This window comes from Populus nigra, chromosome 6 (genome assembly GCF_951802175.1).
Source record: "Populus nigra chromosome 6, ddPopNigr1.1, whole genome shotgun sequence".
Taxonomy (NCBI): domain Eukaryota; kingdom Viridiplantae; phylum Streptophyta; class Magnoliopsida; order Malpighiales; family Salicaceae; genus Populus; species Populus nigra.
Genome location: NC_084857.1, coordinates 7,352,272 through 7,372,719, shown reverse-complemented (window position 1 = coordinate 7,372,719; position 20,448 = coordinate 7,352,272). Strand labels below are relative to the sequence as shown.

General features: G+C 33.7%; 3 protein-coding genes and 1 long non-coding RNA gene across 7 annotated transcripts; 1 reads left to right on the top strand and 3 right to left on the bottom strand.

Annotated features, from left to right (window-relative positions):
* Nucleotides 1–3,367: 3,367 nt before the first annotated feature.
* LOC133696807 (universal stress protein PHOS32-like) lies at nt 3,368–4,530 on the bottom strand. Its single transcript, XM_062119086.1, has 3 exons — nt 4,049–4,530; nt 3,858–3,949; nt 3,368–3,770 (listed from the first exon to the last, which is right to left on the bottom strand). Exons 1-3 carry the CDS (start codon nt 4,380–4,382, stop codon nt 3,486–3,488), a joined length of 711 nt encoding a protein of 236 aa, XP_061975070.1. The 5' UTR covers nt 4,383–4,530; the 3' UTR covers nt 3,368–3,485.
* A 3,473-nt stretch (nt 4,531–8,003) lies between these two features.
* On the top strand, nt 8,004–10,137 carry LOC133695724 (E3 ubiquitin-protein ligase At3g02290-like). The gene is made up of 5 exons (XM_062117657.1): nt 8,004–8,236; nt 8,816–8,928; nt 9,174–9,549; nt 9,636–9,745; nt 9,823–10,137. Exons 2-5 carry the CDS (start codon nt 8,836–8,838, stop codon nt 9,847–9,849), a joined length of 606 nt encoding a protein of 201 aa, XP_061973641.1. The 5' UTR covers nt 8,004–8,236; nt 8,816–8,835; the 3' UTR covers nt 9,850–10,137.
* Nucleotides 10,138–12,716: 2,579 nt separating this feature from the next.
* LOC133697714 (uncharacterized) lies at nt 12,717–14,004 on the bottom strand. Its single transcript, XM_062120460.1, has 3 exons — nt 13,677–14,004; nt 13,338–13,591; nt 12,717–13,242 (listed from the first exon to the last, which is right to left on the bottom strand). Exons 1-3 carry the CDS (start codon nt 13,833–13,835, stop codon nt 12,846–12,848), a joined length of 810 nt encoding a protein of 269 aa, XP_061976444.1. The 5' UTR covers nt 13,836–14,004; the 3' UTR covers nt 12,717–12,845.
* A 1,136-nt stretch (nt 14,005–15,140) lies between these two features.
* Nucleotides 15,141–20,065, bottom strand: LOC133697715 (uncharacterized). 4 transcript variants are annotated; one of them, XR_009842917.1, is made up of 6 exons: nt 19,830–20,054; nt 19,221–19,716; nt 18,355–19,137; nt 17,092–18,119; nt 16,274–16,392; nt 15,142–15,659 (listed from the first exon to the last, which is right to left on the bottom strand). It is a non-coding gene; the product is annotated as an uncharacterized LOC133697715 (long non-coding RNA). The 4 variants fall into 4 exon arrangements; XR_009842915.1 differs by having other exon boundaries at nt 15,141–15,659; nt 18,355–19,716; nt 19,830–20,055; XR_009842914.1 differs by having other exon boundaries at nt 15,160–15,659; nt 18,355–19,337; nt 19,830–20,051.
* Between the last annotated feature and the right edge of the window lie 383 nt (nt 20,066–20,448).

Here is a 20,448-nt window from a genome sequence, read left to right as displayed (position 1 = left end):
TGAATAATAAAAAATAAAATTAAAAAATAATAAAAATTTAATGTTAAAAAATAAAATTATATAAAAAAATAATAATAAGTCATTTAAGGCCCAGCACGTCTAGGCCTTGAAAAAAGTCCAACCGTATGGGTCTAAGGCAAGTCCGAGCGTTAAAAGTATTTTTTCTTTGTAAGATGAAAAAACAACATATCATTCACTCTTTATTATTTTATTTTTTAAAAGGAAATGGACAATGTATTGAATCTGCTAGGTGTCAACCCATAATCTAACTATTGGTGCTCGAAAATTAAAGTTAGGGTTTTTGTGTTGGAAATTCATTTTAAAACCTATTTTCATATATAAAAAATACTTAATAAACACCATAAAAACATCATCGAACCAAAAACAAATTAATAATAAAAATAAGAATTCGACTTGTATTTTATGCATATTTATATATAAACTCACCATCATTAAGCTTTCATGTCGAATATAACCCGTTAACACAAAAACTAATGATTTTCATTGTAAAACGATGGTTAAATTAAACACTTTCTCTTTCCTTGTTTTTTTTATTCAATTTTTTATTTTACCCCTCAATCTCTTGGATTTAAATGTTAAAAAAATTAATTTTTGGATCAAGAATAAAACTATAAAAAAACCCATAGGAACTATGAAGAAATAAAAAGGAAAGTACAAGGATAAAAAAGAACTTTCCCCTAGATTTTTTTATTGGTCATGGATTTTCTTTTTATTTTATTTGATACTTTATTATTGAATCTTTTTTCTTTCTTAAACAAATATTGGACACGAAAGGTTGAAATAGATAAATAAATAGGCTTATATTTTGTAATTGTAATATGTTAAACTCTCACAAAATATAATAGTAAATCAGTGATTGATATTAGGGGGATGCATCGATGTAAGAAATCGGGATTGCTTTTTAGGATTTAATAACTTCCGTGTCAAGTATTTTCTTTGAATGTTGTTTAAACCTTAACTAGACATGGTGTGAGATTTACATATCAGTATTGGATATAATTTATAATATCAGTTTTTTATTAGTGGTATAATAATCCATCAAAATTTTTACATACAATACAATAATTTTTTTAAAGAGATTCGAGCTTTTATATATATATATATATATATATATATATATATATATATATAGTTATGATTTTTTTATATATAAAAATTGATGATTTTTAGTCTCTGGAGTAATTTTTTATGGTTACGGTAAAATAATATATTTTCATGTTTTTTCAACCTAAACTTGTTTTTAAAATCACCATCTATAAGAAAGATATTATATGATATTGTAATAATTTTATAGAAAATAGAAAAAAATAAACAATGAATTTTATTTTCCAACTAATTTAATATTGAAGAATAGTGAAATAAAAAAATAATTAAAAAACTTAAAAAATATATAAAAAAACATATCAGGTTTAATAGGTAAATATGTTAAACTCGTGAATTAAGTAACCCAAGTTAACACGTCAAACCCACAAACCAGGTAATGGACTCCATTGAGATTAATAAATTGCTTTTTTTTAAATTATTATTTTTTTAACTATATGATAATGAAAATAGATAATCACAAAATTGAGAATCAAACTAATGTTTAGATTTTTTTTAAGATTACGACAATCTTACAGAAAACAAAAAAAACAAATTATGAAATTTAATTCTCAATCAGTTTAATGTCGAATGATAAAATAAAATAAAATTAAAAAAAATAAACTCCCCAAACTGGTCAATAGACCCATTGACTTTCTAAAATTTAATAATATGTTTTTTTTTCAAAACTATTTTTAAGCTATATGATAAAAAAAATGGATGATCACTTAATCTAGTTCAATTAGAAAAAAATAAAAAAAAATACCCCTCTAAACTCGTAAACCAGGGTAACCAGGATTACATTGTTAAACTTGCAAATCAAGTCATTAACTCCACAAAGTTTAATATCTTAATTTTTTTTAAAATTATTTAACTGAAATTTTTAAAAATTAGACCACATCGCGATGCTGAAATATTTTTTTGATATCAATCTAATACTGATATATTTTTTTAATATCGTGATAACTGTATAAAAAATAAATTAAAATAAATAATAATAACGTGACTTGTTTATGTTTGTTTAATATTATGAAACATTATGTTTTTAAAAAGTATTTCTTACTTGAAATTTTATTTATTTATTTTAGATATCAATAAATAAAAATAATAAAAAAATACTTATAAAAACATCAATAAAATATTTATTAAAATAAAAAATAATTTTTTTAAAAAAATAAATAGAAGCTACCAGACAATCAACTATTGATGACTGCGCTCATATCAGATGCACGGAACAAATTGGGTAAATCAGTTCTTCTCTGGAATTGACTTTATCTGCCCTGTAGGCTGACACTGCCTGAATTATTAGTGCCGTTGCTGGCCATGGAATGGACCACCCTCCGGGCTGTCAACCGCTGATCAGAATGCATACGGCAACGCCCAAACATTTGTGTGGAATTCAGAGGCTAGGAGTGGGGCTGGCATGAAAAGAAAAGTGCTCGTGGAGAAGGACTCAGTACACGACGCATTGCCGAAGAAAAAGCAAACACCTGACCCAACTCATAATGAACACATTGTTTATTGAATACCGAGCCATGTGAGCAGAGGCATCAAAATTAGCTCTGGTTTCAGTTAAGTTGCCTCCATGTTTTAACCTGAACCAGCCGAGTATCAAGATCTCTAAGTCGTCGTGTTATTGAATCAACCTTTTGGGTCCTTCGGCTGATCCATGGGTCTGATTTTCATTTCGAGTAAAAAAGAAAGTCAACTAGTCGGGTTTTGACCGATCAATCGCTACTCCGATTCAATTACGAATCTGTTCAGATGGATTTGACAAACTGATTCTAGTAATTGATTGGTTTTGATGAAATCAAACCTAACTAGCTTGAACCTGTAGCATTCGAACTCATTTGACTTCTTTAAGAAGGACAGGGCCCTTCGAGGAAGTGCAGCAATTTGATTTGTCTAAAATTAATCCTACAATGTCAACAATTATAGTCGTAGTTGGTCCCATTAAAGTTGCATCCTCAAATTCAAGAGTACGTACTAAACTATGCAAGAATAGCATCTTATCTTCAAGTGACAACAATGGCGGTTCTAGGTGGATCACGGGGAGTACCCCAGCCATGGACCATGGCCTCACCTAACAGAGCATCGCAGTCATGAAAAACGCTCAGGAACCATGCGCTTTAGACAGTTACTGTAGCATACGGAGGAGACCCTAAAGGAGTCAAGGGACCCCACTGTGTCTCCCTTAGCCATAATAGCAGATGCCCTGCATAATTACACACCTTAACTTTTCATTCACACCCCAATCCCCATCCCCTTTTGATAATTTCTCAGCAGAGCAGACTTTATCATTAATTTACAAACAATGTTACAAAACAAAAACTCCACATGAAAAAGAAAACATCAAATTGATATGCTACATATGTTTATTATAGTCAAGCTAAGAGCCAGAAATCTTTGTGACGCTTAGTGGTGATCAAGTATCCTCCATGTTTTTTGCCTTTCCTCCTCACAGCTATTGCCATGCAATCGGCATTCTGAATACAGTATTCCACCACACCACCAGTGACTTTATTGCTTGCCCACATCATGATCAGCCGCCATGTCATGGACCTCTTTTTCTGCCCCAGAACTAGAAGTGCCGCCCCTTGTTTCTTGGCCTCTTCCACTATCAATGGACCTTTCTCTTTTCCTTCCACCACTGCAATCTCAATTTTTATCTGCATGTGCAAGCCACGTTTTATATCCCAATTTGTAGAAATAAATAAGATAAGACAACCTACCTGATCTGAACTAATCACACTCACCTCAGGTCTCTTCAACTGACACATATTTTTCAGAGAATTTACAAGCTCGCAAGCCCTAGGAGGTCTATCCTTTCGGGGCTCTTCCCCTGTGGCTGCAGTCACAAATGTTAAAACCCTTCAGTTTAATTGCCTAAGAATATATATAGTTGCATGATGTAGAAGTTAAAAAAAATAACATTACGCACACCAACCTTGTTTAGATGATGCTTTGGTTACATGAAGAAGAACAACAAGATCCTGGCTTTGAACAGTGTGAGAGAGTGCCCATTGTAGAGCTCCCTTAGCTTCAATACTTGAATCAACCACAATCATGATTTTCCTACCAAGTAACTCCACGGGTTTTTCCAGCTCCGACTTCCCAGACTTCTCTTCTCGAAGGCCGACATTCTCGGGATTCTCTGTCTTTTGATCATTTTTAGTAGAACTCAAATTAGCCTTGGCTTGTATAGGTGGTGAACGGACTCTAACATGAGGCCTAATCCTGTTTAGACAGAAACCTGGTAGTCTTGTGCCTATCTTGCCCATCTCCTGAGATGGGGTGTAAGGAGGCACCGATTATTAATTATAAGAAAGGAGAAGGCGAAGAAGAAGAGAGGAGATTGTTCACTAATGATAAAGGCCAGCTGCCTGTTGCTGAACCAGATTTCTAGATGTTGGCTTTGGGCAGCTAAGGACCATATGGCTATTTATGCTATGCTTTTTCCTTCTTTTTATCTTTCTTTTGTTATTTAATCATGTTGGTCCTCTGTTTCTTTTATTATTTTTTACCTGTGGGGCTATTGAGGAACGTGCTGGTCATGAAGCTGTAGGCCCATCACTCTAAAATTTGACCAGCTAGCTATATACCTGACAATATACGTGGCATATGTATATTGTTAAAGCAGGCAATCGAATGTTTTTGCTAGTTGTGTGCTTTCCACTCTTGTTTCCGACTCTAATATTTCTTAATTTCATACCTAGTTGTCAGGCATACATGATCATATAGACTGTCTTGATCAAATCTAGTGAAAGAATTTTCTGATATGTACAGGGAGCATGGAACAGCTGGTAGTGATGATCATTTTTGGCCAGCACGGTTTGGCTTGGTGGCTGTTGGATTAATGCGGTCTTCTTGCAGAATGGCTCTTGAACGGTACATGAGTCGAGCTATTCACCATTCTCTGTTCCGAGTCTATCTCCAAACTCGATCAGTTATGTTCTAATAGCAACGGATTAGTTCCTTAATTACCCCGCAAGAGATTTGAGAAAAAAAATCAATGTTAATTACACGGGTTAAAACATGAGTACTTGTCCATAATTCAATTGAGAATTAATGTATGTAATTATAACCTAGCTCGTTGAAAAAGATAAAGATTGGACAAAGTTGTCTGATAGTAAAACTAGCTTGAAGTTTAGAAACGGTTCGAATGATATTTTATAAAGAAATAATTTTTTATATTTTTAAATTATTTTAATTTAATAACATTAAAAATAATTTTTTAAAGATAAAAAATCTCAAACACCCTCTAGATAAAAAAAATGTCACCCACCATGCCTTGCTATTTCTGGTGCTTTCCATTGAATCGAGGAAAGAAATCAATTAAAAGTACTAAATTTGCAATGGATGGATTATTTTTGTGTTTAATTAGTATTTATATATGTAGCCTTGGGACTCATTAATTATACGATCATCATAAAATTATTAAAGTAGCAAATTAATATATTAATAAATACTACCACTGGAAAAAGAAAAAAAGCAAAAATTCACCGGAGCATCTATTCGATTAGGTGAGATATGTAATTCAAGAGATTCATTAGGTGAGATCACGGTAATTATTCTGCCAAGGATATCAGAGAAATCCTGTTTACAGTCGTCACCAACCATAGGCAATTAATGATCAATAAAAGATTAGTATTTAGGTAGGGGACACTGATATAAAGTTTTGTTCTATGCAATATACCAAACTTGCTTCAAACGCTAGCTAGAGCTTCATCATTTCACAGAACATTAATACATTATGAACTCATAAACTAAGCTCTTGAATTAATTTTGTGTATACTTTTGGAAAGAGCCATGCTCATGATGATGTAGTCTTGCAAAGTAAAACACTGTTGAGCTTAGATCGAATATCAGAGCATAAATTAAAGGGAGCTCTGGGACATGCATAGACTTTCCTTTGCAAAATTGGCAAAAGTCTTGCATTATTTTTTAAAGTAAGCTTCAACTACCCTCACTAACTTTGTAGATTTAATTAACGGGTAAGAGGTCCTTTCAGCCCTTTCATTGCATTGCATGTGTGTGCATGTAAAGATGATTTCTGGACTTGCATAGTTTCTGAATTAGGTCGTGGCCGCCGCGGGGCAATCCAGCAACATGAAGATTCTTCCATGGATGGATATATATTGGATTAATTTGGTGGTCCTGACTTTCCCTTCTATTTATGCTCCGATCGAGCCTTAATCACGATCGATATATATATTTACTGGCTAGAGCCAGCAGCCCCAGCAAAGTTTTCTTGGATACCAGATCCTAGGTTACACTCACCACCTTTCACTCGATCTTTGCAATTATCATGGTGCTAGCTGTTCATCCAAGTAATGGAATATATCTGAAACTAATTTCAGAAAATCCGTTTAATTTATGTGAATTGTGATTTTATTGGCTTAGTTTTCAGCAGAAACACATGCATCAGCTAATGTAGAATTTATTAATTAACACACACACACACACTAACGTATTGGTAGAAATTCAAGAGTGAAATCGGCAGTGAAGATTTATATGTTGCTTCAAAGTGGAACGCAAAAGTGCTAGTCCCGGACTCCTGATAGTCAAGAAAGTAGGTGAAATTTATTCTTTTGAGATAATATAATACCCTTAAATTGTTTAAATGACTATTAATATATACTTATATATAATACAAGTAGATCTTCTATATATATTTCCAATATAATTTCTTAAATACGTGTTCTCTATTTAATTCTTTAGCTAGCCTTTTTCTAATATAAGTTTCCTATATTTTTTTCATTTTCCATGTTTCATATATATATATTTTTTCATTTATCGATTCAATATCTAATTTCGTATTTTCTAGATAGAATATTCAATACACTTTTTTGTCTTTTTAGACCATTAGAGCTTTTCTTTTTAGGTAAACCTAAAAAAATACCGTCTAACTATGTAGATAGTCTCGAATCTCGATATTGCCACTAAATGATTCTTTATATCAATCTTACATAATTTCTTAAAAGATTTTAATTAAAGACTTTTATTTATTTTTAAGCGTTCCATCCATATTTTTATTCAAATTGTACTTTTTTTTGGGATAAAAAACAGTATCATTTTATTGAATATTAACATTCCGTTAAGTATTTTAATAATTTTTTTTTGAGAAACCACGCTAGTTTAGTGATAAAATTAATATAAAAAATAATTTGAATGTAAAAATGATAATACACTAATAGTTTAGTGGTATATTTGATGTTTTTCCTTTCTTTTTAATTACAGCACCATATACTTTTTTTTTAACACCATCATAGAAGAACCTTTGATTTTAAGTTTACATAAAAATAAAAATAGCATGAAAAACACTTTTCCCCCCCTCATTCACATAATTTATAGATCATGGCTTTCAATTTTTATATTTGATTCAATAAAAAATAAAAACATGACTACAGGAATGCTTGCAAATCCCTTTATAATTAAAAAAAAGCCTCTATCATTTTTTTTATCAACTATTAGAAATGAATGTTCTATTTTTTTAAGCTGTGAATGTTATATTTTTTTAATATTTTAACTATAATTCATGAATATAGAGCTACTGAAATAATAATATTTAACAAAACTCATAGAGTCCATATACCTGAGAACTAGTATTAAGCAATCCTCTTTAAACCCCGGGCCATCCCCTTGAAATTACAAATGATGTTTCTGCATTATGGCGTCGTATAATTCGATTGTTGTGTATATTTCGGTTGGGCCATTTTGTCTGGGTCAGGCACTGCTCGCAGATAATCGAGACAAATAAGTTCTGGGCTGCTTCTGGTCCAAGAGTTTGGGTCGACAAGAGACAGCGAGACAATGGCCTGTAGTAAGAAGGTAGCAAGAAGGACCCACAAAATCCTTTTCGTTTCTCTCGTTTTTGTCGGCGAAGAATCATCCGTCGCTACGGGTCGTCTTCCAGCACAAACGTCTCGACTTGCGAATCTTGATAGTACTAGTCCCAGTCCAACTCGGATGTCTTTTCCCAGTCTTTTTTTTATCCTTCTCTTTTTGGTTTCTTCCTCCCTAAATCTTTTCCTTTTTTTAATGATGTTTTCGGTGTCAACGAATAGTGTCAATTCCTAGCTAGTTGATCAGCGGCACTCTTCTTTCTTCGATCTCTCTGTGTTTTGATCACTAGGTATGTGTCTGTCTTCTCTTAATTAATCCACAATCACATCATGTTTCACAAGTCTTGGTGATCAATCTGTTTCCGATGATCATAATAATAACTGTATGTCATCATCATCCTCCATAAACATCTTCATGAACAATTTTAACGATCCCCCCCTTCTCTCTATATAGTTGATGCTGTTGATATCTAGCCAGTACTGCATTACCTTTAACTGTATTTAGAACAAAAGCTTCTTTTTTTTCCCCTTCTCCATATGATTAATAATTATCAGATCACTACCCTTCAACTATATAACCACAACAGAAGTAAGCGATTTCTGCTATTTCCATTATTATTGTTTGATACCTTTGCTATGATGTGGAAGGTTATAATATTCTTTATGTCGAACTTTGGTTTTGGTTCAAGTCATTCTTAATTTCTTATAGCATATAATTACCATACATTCGTGGGTTACTCTTTTGATTCGATTAACAGATTGGCAAAGTAGCTAAGTATTCTTTTCTTTCCGGACTGATCAAATTCTAGGTTACATATATTGATTCAGAGCCTAAATTTAAAGAGAGCAATTGCATTATTTAACTGCAGAGGAAATTCGGAGCTGGATAATGGTTTCTCTTTGTTGTTGCTTTCATAATGATGACCCAGGGGGGAATGTCAACAGTTCCCACAGGGGCTTCATGTACACATTATTCAACAAGGTATATCTTCTAGTTAATCAAACTGTACAGCTTGGCTTGCTATATTCTCATATGATTAGTAATCATGCTAATTTTTAAGAAATCAAGCCAGAATTATCGCTCCAATTTCACACACCAAACTGTCCTATTCATGAGCTGATTCGCAGCTATTTTCAAATGAATTTGTTGTTACTACTAATTGAAAACGTGCACTTTCCTTCTATATCATTTCCCATGATGCATCTTACACCGTCCTTTTCTCACAGTACGCAGCAGTATTCAGCAACGAGGAAACTCCTGCCCTCCCTGCACACAACAGAGGGCCACCAACCCCTTCAGTGGAATCCAATGCAGCAGTTTTTAATATTACACAATCCGAAACTAGCATGATTCCTCCAGGAATCTTGCCATTCGAAGCCAATCCCGGACCCTCCAATACCGCAGGCCAAACACACCAAGATACAGAACGAGCAGTGCAAGGTAAAGACTGTATTGCCCTAGAATTTGTGCCCGAAGAAGGTAAATCAAATGAAAACAATCCAAAGGCCCCAATTAGCGTCTCAAAAGAAAAGGCAGAACCTGGACATCGTTACCTTCATGCATCCATAGACGAGGAGGATGTTTGTCCCACGTGCCTCGAAGGTGATCAATCGGTCCCGTTTTCATCTAACTTTCTTATCATTTGGGTGGAGTCTGTTGATTTTCTCATTTGAAATATCTGTTGGCAGAGTACAGTGTTGAAAATCCAAGGATAATCACGCAATGTAACCACCATTACCACCTTAGTTGTATATACGAGTGGATGGAGAGAAGCCAAACCTGTCCTGTTTGTAGCAAGGTAACGTGGACCCTTTTTACCCTGTTTTTGGCTGGTTTAACGCGTGCCGATACATATTCTTACGGTATATCTTACAGGTGATGATATTTGATGAAACAAGTTGAATTCGCAGTAAAGCTTCCAGATATTGAAGATGAGCATTGGATATAAGAAGGTTTTCCTTGGCAGGCCCACTCTAGACGTTCATTTCATTATTTTATTTTGTTAAATTTGTTCGTAAAGAGGCGAGTTAGTGACTCATTTTTTTTATGAATTTTATTTCCCTGTAAAGTGTTTTATGGATTTGATTCTTGCACTGTTGGTTCCATTGAAGTTTTGAATTTTATTGCCGTATAAAGTCTTGAATTACTATTTTATTACAGTAATTTTATACACCAATTAATTGGATGGTTGATTATTGTTCTACAACGACAAACTTGGCTGAAGAAAACGCCTCACCACTGATTTCCATCTTCCATCCTAGTTTTTTTTTCTCTTTTTTCCCTCCTTAATTACTCTCAATCTGATTCATTTCTTTTTTCCCCTTCTTATCTCTTGTGATTGCTTGTTACTCTTAAATCGAAAAATAACTACAGGGAGTACCATCCATTCTATCCACTTAAATTGATTTCCATGCACTGATTGATGATCACTTATTTAGAGCGTGTTTGGCAGTGTGGTTACGGGTGCTTTTCAAATAGCTTTTCGTGCTGAAATGCATGCCAATGATGTTTTTTTATTTTTTAAAAATCATTTTTGACATCAGCACATCAAAACGATCCAAAAAGTATAAACCGCACTCAATTTTAGCAAAAAAAAAAAAATTTAAATTTTGACGAAACGCAGGTACAAACGCAATATCAATCATTTCCTTAATTTCATTTTAATATGTTAATCTCATTTCACTAAATCACTTAAACAATATCATATTTAATGTGATTGTCAATTTATATATATCTTAATTTAAATAGATAGAGCACGTATGAGTAAGTATTCATGAACTGGAGATATTTCCATTCGTATATATATAGCATATGAAAACATAAACCCAAAATTCTTGTATCTCTCTAAATTAAATTTATATTTTGTTTTTTGGTGTATATGTGTGTGTGTGTGTAATATTTTATGTAGTTTTATTGCTTTATTTGACCTTTTGCTTTTTATACGACTAATAACTTTTTTATTTTATTTTATTTGTAAAGAAATCTTCAAGCTAATCCTCGCACGTCAAAACTAAATATTTCTATCCAATCGGGTCTTGAACATAATTTGTAAAAATATATTTTATATGTTAATATATTATCAGATGACTTGCTTGAATTAATTAATAAAAATCATTTTTTTTTGTGCCTGTTTATTTTTTTTTCGGTATAATATTGTTTGATATAGTAAAAAAAATTCGACTTGCATTGAAGATTTATTGTGTTTCCATATACATATTACTGTTTTATAGATCAACAAAAAGTCGACGAACTTATTATTAAAGATAATAAGTCTCGAAGTCCACTGGTTATTATAAGACTCATGGACAGTTCAATCTTTTTATATTTTAAAAGCACAATATAATAATAAATTATCTTTACAAGCAAAAATTTTTTAACTAACACCCAAGAATGTTTTGTATTTTCAACTTAGTTTTTTTTAGTAATTATCAAATTAACTAAGAGGTTATTTAGTCTTTTAATAAATATAAATATTATTTTAAAAACAAAAATTACACGCGCTAACGAATGGATGATGTATGCACTCTTCAGTGACAACGTTAAAAGCGTTCAACCATGATCTTCTTGGTGGTGTGGTGTTTATACATTGTAGCATAGTAGTTGAGTTTCGATAGATTTTTTTATTCTCTTTATTTTTTCTCTCTTCTCCTTGTCAAAATATAAATATGTCCTTTCATTTGTTTTTTTATCTAATTTGATTCTTATTCATTAAATTGCTATTTTTTTTATTTTTATCCATTTTGATTTATTTTTTTTAATTTTCTCATTCATCATTTGTTTTCATTTAATTTTTATATCAAATATGATTTTTATTATTTTGATTACTGTTTATTTATTTTTTATCATTTTTCTAATTGAATCTTATTTTCAATTTATCTTTCAGCATTTGATTTTAAATTATTTTATATTAAATTTAATCATCATTCTTTTTACTATTATTTCTTTTGTTATGGATCTTTTTTTCTTATTGCATTTTTTTTTCATTTTTTCCCTCAGTATTTTGTTGACTTAGAATTTTGCTTTATTATTTTTTTGGGTTTTCTTTCTATAGGGTTAGTCTTAGTCTCATGATTAAGGTCATGAGTTTTGAAGGTTAACACAAGTTAACTTTGAATTTTTTTTTAATTTTTTTTTTCAGTTTCACACTACAACATTTGATTTATTGAGAATTAGACTTTATGCTTTACTTTTCACTTTCTTTTTTATGAAGTTATCTCAATCTCGTGTCCATGTTTGTGAGGCTAGCGAGTTAACCTTAATTGATTTAATTTTTTTTTTAAATTATTTTTCTTATTAGTTTCGCCTTTTAATATTGAGTTGTTTGATAACTGAGTTTCATACTATTATTTAATTTGATTTCAATAGAATTACCCCTGTATCAAAACCAAGTTGCAAATTTGACTTACTAACTATGATGGACTTATATGGAGTTTGTTTTTATTTTTTTTACTGTTATTTTTCTAGTTTGTTTATTGTTGTTATATTTTTTTATTTGTATTATTTAAATTAGTTATCTTTATTAAATCTAATCGAATCAATAACTTGTATTTCAAAAAAAAATTTAGTTTATTTTTAAAAAACTGTGTTATTTTAGCATTTTTTTTTTAATATTGAAAACAATCTAGAGCCTAGCAGCGTAATGGAGTTCCTATCTAGTATATTCTATAATAGATACATGGCCGTAATTTTCTTTTCAATTTTTTTTTTGCCGTAAAACAACCTACAACTCTCACCAGGTTAATATTCTTAGAAGAAAATATTAAGAAAAGTTATACCAATCAGAATTTCATGTAAATATACAAATTCCCTCCACATGATTACTTGCCCTAGATCTCTTGCTTCTGCCTCTGGCTTTGCTAAGCAGCTAAGGGCACCAGCATAAATATCCTTTTCGTGCTTTACAGTACCAAATGTAACTGCTTGGCGAAAGCTGGTGGATATGTGAATGATGATTGCTCAATCTGATCCTCTCTAACAACTGGATTCTCTCTCGCAATGGAAGTTGTGATCATTTGATGTTGAGGTGACCTTGGCGGAGACGCGTAGAGGGCAGAGGCCTCAAGTATCTCTCGCCGTGTGTTTTCGTGCTCTTGGATCATTCTTTGTGCACATAATACTGTCAAGTATAATCCAGCGGCAAAGAAGACTGTTAACAATGCAAAGATTCCTGCAGCAGAGAACAAGCCTTCTCTAACGATGAGGCAATTCGGCCTTGGTCTAGACCAATTCTTCAAATGCCCTGATTCCACACTCACCCCAATTAACAACAAGATTTCCCCAACAGCAAAGCATATCCTGTTAAAAATCATATACATTAATGGTTGAGATAATTGGCAAGAGTTGAGATGACTGATAATTGCAAAACCTGAAGCAAAAATTGATGATCATACCAAGTTGTAACAAAGAAAAATCCTGCCTTCCATGTGAAGGTCTTGGAATAAGCAGAATTGGGGTCCCAAACAACTAGAGCCGGAGGCGTTGCTTTGCTCACTGCTATCAACATGTACATATGCTCCACAACCATGGCAACTGCTAGACCTACAAATGCAATAGCAGCGCATAACAATGGTATCTTGCCACTGCCAGTATATATACATTGGGAATCCTCGTCATTTTCTTTACTATCAGAGTTCACCCGTGTCACCTACAAGATCATACCCCCACAAAGTTATATGTCACATATGGCTGTCGTGGAAGGTGTAATTCAAATGTTTTTGTTTAAGGGTTACCTGGGAACGAGCTGCTTCAGCTATAAGGCAAAGAACGAAACAAAATAGGCCACAAACAATGGTCAAGACCATGAGGAAGGCAGCTGTTTTACTACCCAAACCCGTACTTCCATGACTTGGTGCAAGATCTGCGTGTGTGACTGCTCTTGTTTTTCCCATGGTTGATTTCAAGATGATTGCAATTCATGCAGGTTCAAGAGGATGAAGAAGAAAATTAATACGGACTGCTTTTTAAAAACCCATTTCATAAAAAGGACAGAAATTTGCAGAATAGCTTGGTGAAAAGGTTGCTTAAAGGCTAAAGATTCTCAGGTTCTGGCCTTTAGTGTCAAGTATTCACACAAGTATAGTCGGTTCTCAGGAAATTTAAAATTATAATATTCTGCTCAATGAAGATAATCAAATAAGGGCATTTGCTAATTCTCTCTGAGTCTTCCTTAGCTCCAAGTGCATTTTGTCCTTTCTTCTTTTCTAGACCTTTATCTCAAAGTAAATTTTAGTGTACATTTAAGTTATTTTTACAGCTCATCCAGAGTCAGTGTGAACACCTTCCAGCACCAAAAGGTTTCCGACACACTGCAATCCAATGATAGAAATGAACAGGTGAGCTTTTTATCATAGTTCGAATCAGCACTAGCAGTCCTTAATGGACATGTCAGATTCATAATCGTACTTGCATATTGCACAGTTCACGAGTGCTATAACGATAGGCGTCTCATCAAGTTCATTAATCTCAGAACTTTATTAATTAATATTATTAAAGACACACCTGTTGATCAATCTCAGTCCAACAAAGGATGCATGATTTTTAGTATGCGATGTGAACTAAGAATGGACGGTTATGCGCAGCAAAGAAAAGTGAAAAGGATGGCCAATATGTATATATTCTTGGTAGATTATCACTTTATTAAGCCCTGATCAACTGTTGAGTGTTGACATCGCAAGGTATATTATTATGAACACCAAAGTATCAACAGTATCTTGCTGGGGTGGCAAAATCCGGAAAAGTGAAACAAGAGGAAGGAACAAAATGACAGAAATCGATATTTAGAGGATTCTGGATGGCTGGGTCTGGCCTTATAATTTGGTCAGACACATGGGCCAGTATAACGGGGAAGAGTATAGTGGTTCTGAAATCACCTGAAACGGTGAGCAGAAAAGATGGCACGGTTGACCTAAAATGGCATCTGCATGGGTTCTTCTGATCAAAAAGAATTTCATAAAAAGATGCTGCTTCATCATATTCAACTTTGTCAACTCATACACTTCCCATTGTGTTTTCCTTTTATGCTGTTTTCATTGGTTCACAAACGGCCGAAATTGAATTGCCCTTCACCAAATTATCTTTTCAATCAATCAACTATGGAATGCATGTTAAAGGAGCACCTCATGATGACTCCTCATCAATCTTCTCGGAGAACTTTTAGACCCAAGAAACAACGGCTAGATAATTGCCTTGGTGCATCTACATTTGCTTAACACGGAAGAAATAGGAGATTTATTCCATGAGTAGGAATTTTTAAATGGAGATTCTTTCTGCGTCCCACAAACATGTCTTCTCCCTATCACCCCACTTGTTTCCAACATATTCCTTATAGCAGTTTCCCATGGGTTTTTAACTTTTTATATTATCAGTCATATATAAAACCTTAAACACTCACCAATCTTGATTACCAGCTTATCAGTCACATAGTCCTCCTCCATTTCATGCCTGCATTCTGGAAGAGATGGCTTCTGAGAATGCCGATGTTGGTGATCTTAATGCTTCCACCAGCAGCAAACAAGCTATTCTTCCAGAAAAAATGCCCAGCACGAAAAGCGCAAGCAACTCTAATCTTGAGAAAGCACTTGCACAGAGAGCACTTTTTGGGTCACGGAATCATAGCTCGAAGGGCAGAAAAATCAAGAACAATGGTGCTAGATTGCTGCCAAGTAGGCCAAGCAAGGTTTCTTTGGCTGACGATTCATCCGACTAAGGTATATCTGTAAATTTCTTGAACTGTTTAGAATGTAAAAATGTCTATTATAGCGTCGAAAGAAATGTAGAAGCATTAGATTGTATGGTGATGTGTTAAAAAGAAAAGGACAGCGTATATATTATTAATTAATTACCACACTCACAAAACAGCGTATATATGTTTTTTTTTTCTTTTTTGATTTAATATATATATTTTTTATTTTTTTAATATTAAATTCATTTTATTTTTTTATAGAGTTATTATGATATCTTGATCCAAGTTATAAATTTAACAGGTTAATTCGGGTCGATCTAATATGTTATCGTTTTAATATTTTTAAAAAATATTATCTAATATTTCTCCATATTATGTATTATTTTTTAGTCGATAATTATATTATTTTATTAAAAAATATATTAGGATTTTTTTATGTTAAAAAAATAATTTAACTAGTAGCACAATACAAATCAACGATTTAAAGATCTGAAACACGTGTAAAGAAGATGTGGTGTACATTAAAAATAAAAATAAATAACAATAGCAATAACTAGACTGAAATTTTCCCACAGAACATTATCAAATTACTCTAATGCTACATGAAATTTTAAGGACTTCGGAAAGAATCTAACTTGGGCTTACCATAAGAAGAGCTGTACGGCAGGTGCATTATCCCAGCATGGCTTGAAGTGTGCAAAAGACTTGGCCAGCATGAGCGACAAAGGAAATAGGGGAAAAAGGTCATATTTATGGTGTTAACACTGTCAACGAAAATAATAGCAATAATCAAGCAGGAAATTTAATCATCAAAAAGGAGAATAAAAGCAGCATGTAAGGTATCTGCAATGATTAGAACAATAAACAGGGATGGAAATAATTAGGTAATGGGCTTGAAGGAACGCTTCTTCTCGATGAAAAATATTCTCAGCAAAATGAGACATCAAGTTTCTCCTGTTCAAACGTTCGAGGTGGTTGATGCATTCATGTGCTAAAATATTTTATGTTAAAGAATAACATAAATTATATTTTAAAATTTTATCTAATAACTTAAATTATTAAATTAAAATGATTTTTTAATATGTCAAAACCTTGATAACAAAACGGTCACGAGTTCGAATCTTACAACTTTCATTTATTTGATAAAAATTAAATATAATATAGTATGAGTCTGTATAAGTTTCAAATCCAAAAAGCAAATACTATAAAATAAAACTTTACTTAACAGTTTAAATGGATTGAGATATCTACCCAAAGACATCTTGACTTCCTAATTTGCAGCAAATAAAGTTTCATTTGGTTGTAAGGCAAAAGAAGAAAGCAATGATCGAAAGATATCTAAAAAAAAATCAAAGAGGATAAGAATAGGAGCCTTCTTTCATAGGGTGAACTTTAGAAAGGGGGAGATTCGAATATTTTGTAATCTTGCAATCTCGTAGGAATGCACTGTGGCACATACTCACCTTGCTTAAAAACGCCGTGATTTTAAAACAAACGAATGGAATTCTTTTGCAGGCTTGGCTATAATGAGACGTGACTGTGGACATGTTATCGCTTCAATGAAAGTAAAAGCCCTTGATAAATGAGCAGGTGTTTTTGGCTGAGAGCACTCAAATACTTGCGTAGTAACATTTGGAAGGATAAACGATGAACTGTTTGTAGAAATGGACACTAACAACTGTGATCTGATTTCTTTTGATAAAAACTACCATCTCCACTATCCTACTCTACCAGTATACTAGCTCAGAGCCATTCAAATGTTCGCTTCTCATCATTGGACAATCTGATGCATCATGTCCAAAACGCCCACAGCAAGGACTCAAGTAGTGCCTTCTTTTTCTAGAAATATCAACTCCACCTCTGGGCCGTCGCTCTTTTAGCTTTCCTAGAGTGACTGTTCCACCAGAATCTTCTACCTCTGGTAAAATCATCGAGTCTGACGGGCAGTTAAAGGCATTTTCACCGTGTATCTGTCTAGGAAGGCCTCTAATATGCGATAATACCATGGAAATTTGCTCACAAGCAACATCAAGGCATTCCTCTGTTTCAACCGATTCTGCCATAATTGTACAAGCTATGCATTCTAGTAACTGAATTTTCTCGGACTGCATCCTTGAACTGGTAATTGAACTAACTTCACGCCATCGGGAATTTGAAAACAGTTAATTGGTTGACAGAACAAGGAGAACATGTCTACAGAGGATGCCTGGAAATTCAAACCAATTGCAGCCACAGCTGATGTGCCCTTGATATGAATCCCAGATGACTTTGCAAGCCCCATTTATCTGAGTATGGTGTCTGACTTGGAAACAATATTCGTCTATTGGGAAAGATGCATACTGTGGAGCTAACACGAGCTATTCTTGGAGTTTGCCAAAGGCATATGGAGTAAGAACAGATGCTGCATGTGATTCAATGGGTGAAACTGTTTCAGGAAAACACTATTCAGCTTTTGTGGCATCTCTGACTTGTAATCAACAATATCAGCCAGCTACAAAGAGGATAAATAGACAAGTTAGGCTATCGAAATTAATAAAACGAAAGCAAACAGAAGATAATGTACGCACTTCCTCTACAAAGCAATCTAGTTGAGACTGTGCACTCAAAAAACCTTTATTTGGCATCTCAGTCCCTTTATTTTGAGATATCCACTTGGCTTTCATATGACAAGCTAGTAACAGGGCTACAAAAAAAGAAAGGTCATCCTCAAATCACCAGATACGTACCTTCAAAGCCCAAGAAAAATATTATGTATCTTCTTCACGTAGAAGTACGCAACTGAAAAAACAGGTCATCCCATGATTATCTACTCCAACCCAAATACCTAACCGCATATCACAGGCATCCAGATGGTGGGTTGTGTCAAAAACCACTGCATCGCTACATGCCTCGTATAAATGAACAGATGAAGCATAGGACCACACGATATCCTCTAACCTGTTGTGGCGACCAATTTTGAAGTTATATTTAAAGCTGTGATCTTCATCTTTCAGTTTCTTGAACATCGCAATAAGATCAATCGCATCATTGTCTTGATTAACAATTCTGAAAGACAGCAGTTAGTTTCTTGCATCTATTTCTGTAGAAGGCAAGCATCCTAGCTTCACATCTTTCTCTAGCTCCATCAATCGTAACAACTGTCGCACCGACATTCCAGCTTTTGCAAAAATGCAATTGCGACTCTCGTCATCTGAAAAAATAGTGCAATAGGCAGGAAGGAGGTGCACTTCATTCGATTTTAACATTTCATGGTTGTGGATGTTGCTAAAGCCTGTAACATGCCATTCAGGGACATCAAAATCCGCCCGCTTCACAATATGCGCATGGACGATTAACAGCCGCAACGTGATGAATAGCGATTCCTTTTCATCTTTCCATCTTCAGACAGTTTCATCTGTGGATAACCACCGCGATGGCAGGTGAAATATCTTCTCGTGACTCCTAGACAAACTCCATCCTTTCCATGAATACGGTGACATCTAATTGAAAACCCACATTGCTTTGCAAAACTGCAATAAAATTCATAAGAAGAATCTTGAGATATAAACCTTTGGCCAATAAATGGAACAAGGTTTACTGAATTCTGTCGCACCAATATCGTGTCTTCAGGTGTTTCTTCCATGGAGCCCATGTCATCTTGACATATATCTGTTCCATTCTCAGAAACCTTCATCACCATATCTGCTCCCTCTGACTTCAAAGATCACACCTGCGCGCAAGGCACTGTTTTGAACTTAAAATGAAGCATAATATGCTGTGCCCCCCAGACTCGGAATTTCAACCAATTTTACATTTTAACCAACCAGAATTCGTAATGGTAGACAGCTAACATTCTATCATTCATCAAATTTAGCTGTTTATACATCCATGTTAGTGAATTTTTTGGCATCCAGTAATACAAATGTGGGCACATAGTTTTCATGCGACTTTGCTATTCCTTGAGGACAAAATGGAGAAGAACACCGTTAAATCAACGAACAAACCCATTTTACAGATCAAGATTATGAACCTCGTAGCATTAACTAATTCATATTCAATCCCAACAAATTGTATCTCCAAAATCCTTAATAAAATCCCAATCAATCCACCTTCATTAGTTACAAAAAAACAATAAATAATCAGACGTCAAGGTGAATTTCAGTGATTAATGAATCGGAATTATTGTAATGTACACAAATAAATTAAAAGTAGATGTACATACCAGGGGGGTTTGGATCTTGATAGTATAAATATAACGGTCACTAACGAAGTTCAAGTTTAAAAGAAAGACAAAAGTACATGAATGAAACTGGCGGTGATTTAACAGAAGGGGAGCAGAGCGCATCCATGGAGAACGATAACTATTCATTGGGGGAGCTGAGCCATTGTGCGCCGTGCTGATACATGTTATTATCCAACGCCACAGCACAATTTCTGGCCGTTGATCAGTTGGGTTTTCAATCGGCGGGGCCCACTTCTGAAGAGAATTTGCACAGGAAGTCAAGCAATCAACGGATTGCACGTCAGCTCTGTATTTTGATTGGTTCTCTAGCCTAGGTGGCGTACGTTAGACTGTACTATAATTGGAAGTGTTTGGGCTTTAATTCCCTGGGAGCCCAGTTGCATCTAACGTTGAAGTCAATTCTATCCACAGGCCGCCCGTATAATAATGGTTTAATGGCCTAGCAAATAGATAATGGGTTAGTTTAGAATAAATGATTTAATTCTTAACCACAATATTTTTTTGTTCTTTGTCTATTATATTAACAATATAATACTGGTTTTAGTTTAATACTTTACATTTTAAATATAATATTTTATTTTGTATATGTTAGTATACA

Excerpts from the sequence above, each read along its gene's own strand:
- LOC133695724 (XM_062117657.1), top strand. The coding sequence starts at position 8,836 with ATGGTTTCTCTTTGTTGTTGCTTTCATAATGATGACCCAGGGGGGAAT. Across the intron at positions 8,929-9,173 it reads TGTACACATTATTCAACAAG|TACGCAGCAGTATTCAGCAA; the intron begins GTATATCTTCTA and ends CTTTTCTCACAG. Across the intron at positions 9,550-9,635 it reads TTGTCCCACGTGCCTCGAAG|AGTACAGTGTTGAAAATCCA; the intron begins GTGATCAATCGG and ends ATCTGTTGGCAG.
- LOC133697714 (XM_062120460.1), bottom strand. The coding sequence starts at position 13,835 with ATGGGAAAAACAAGAGCAGTCACACACGCAGATCTTGCACCAAGTCAT. Across the intron at positions 13,592-13,676 it reads CTGAAGCAGCTCGTTCCCAG|GTGACACGGGTGAACTCTGA; the intron begins GTAACCCTTAAA and ends ATGATCTTGTAG. Across the intron at positions 13,243-13,337 it reads TTTTTCTTTGTTACAACTTG|GATATGCTTTGCTGTTGGGG; the intron begins GTATGATCATCA and ends GATTTTTAACAG.
- LOC133696807 (XM_062119086.1), bottom strand. The coding sequence starts at position 4,382 with ATGGGCAAGATAGGCACAAGACTACCAGGTTTCTGTCTAAACAGGATT. Across the intron at positions 3,950-4,048 it reads CAAAGCATCATCTAAACAAG|CCACAGGGGAAGAGCCCCGA; the intron begins GTTGGTGTGCGT and ends TTGTGACTGCAG. Across the intron at positions 3,771-3,857 it reads GTCAGTTGAAGAGACCTGAG|ATAAAAATTGAGATTGCAGT; the intron begins GTGAGTGTGATT and ends TTGCACATGCAG.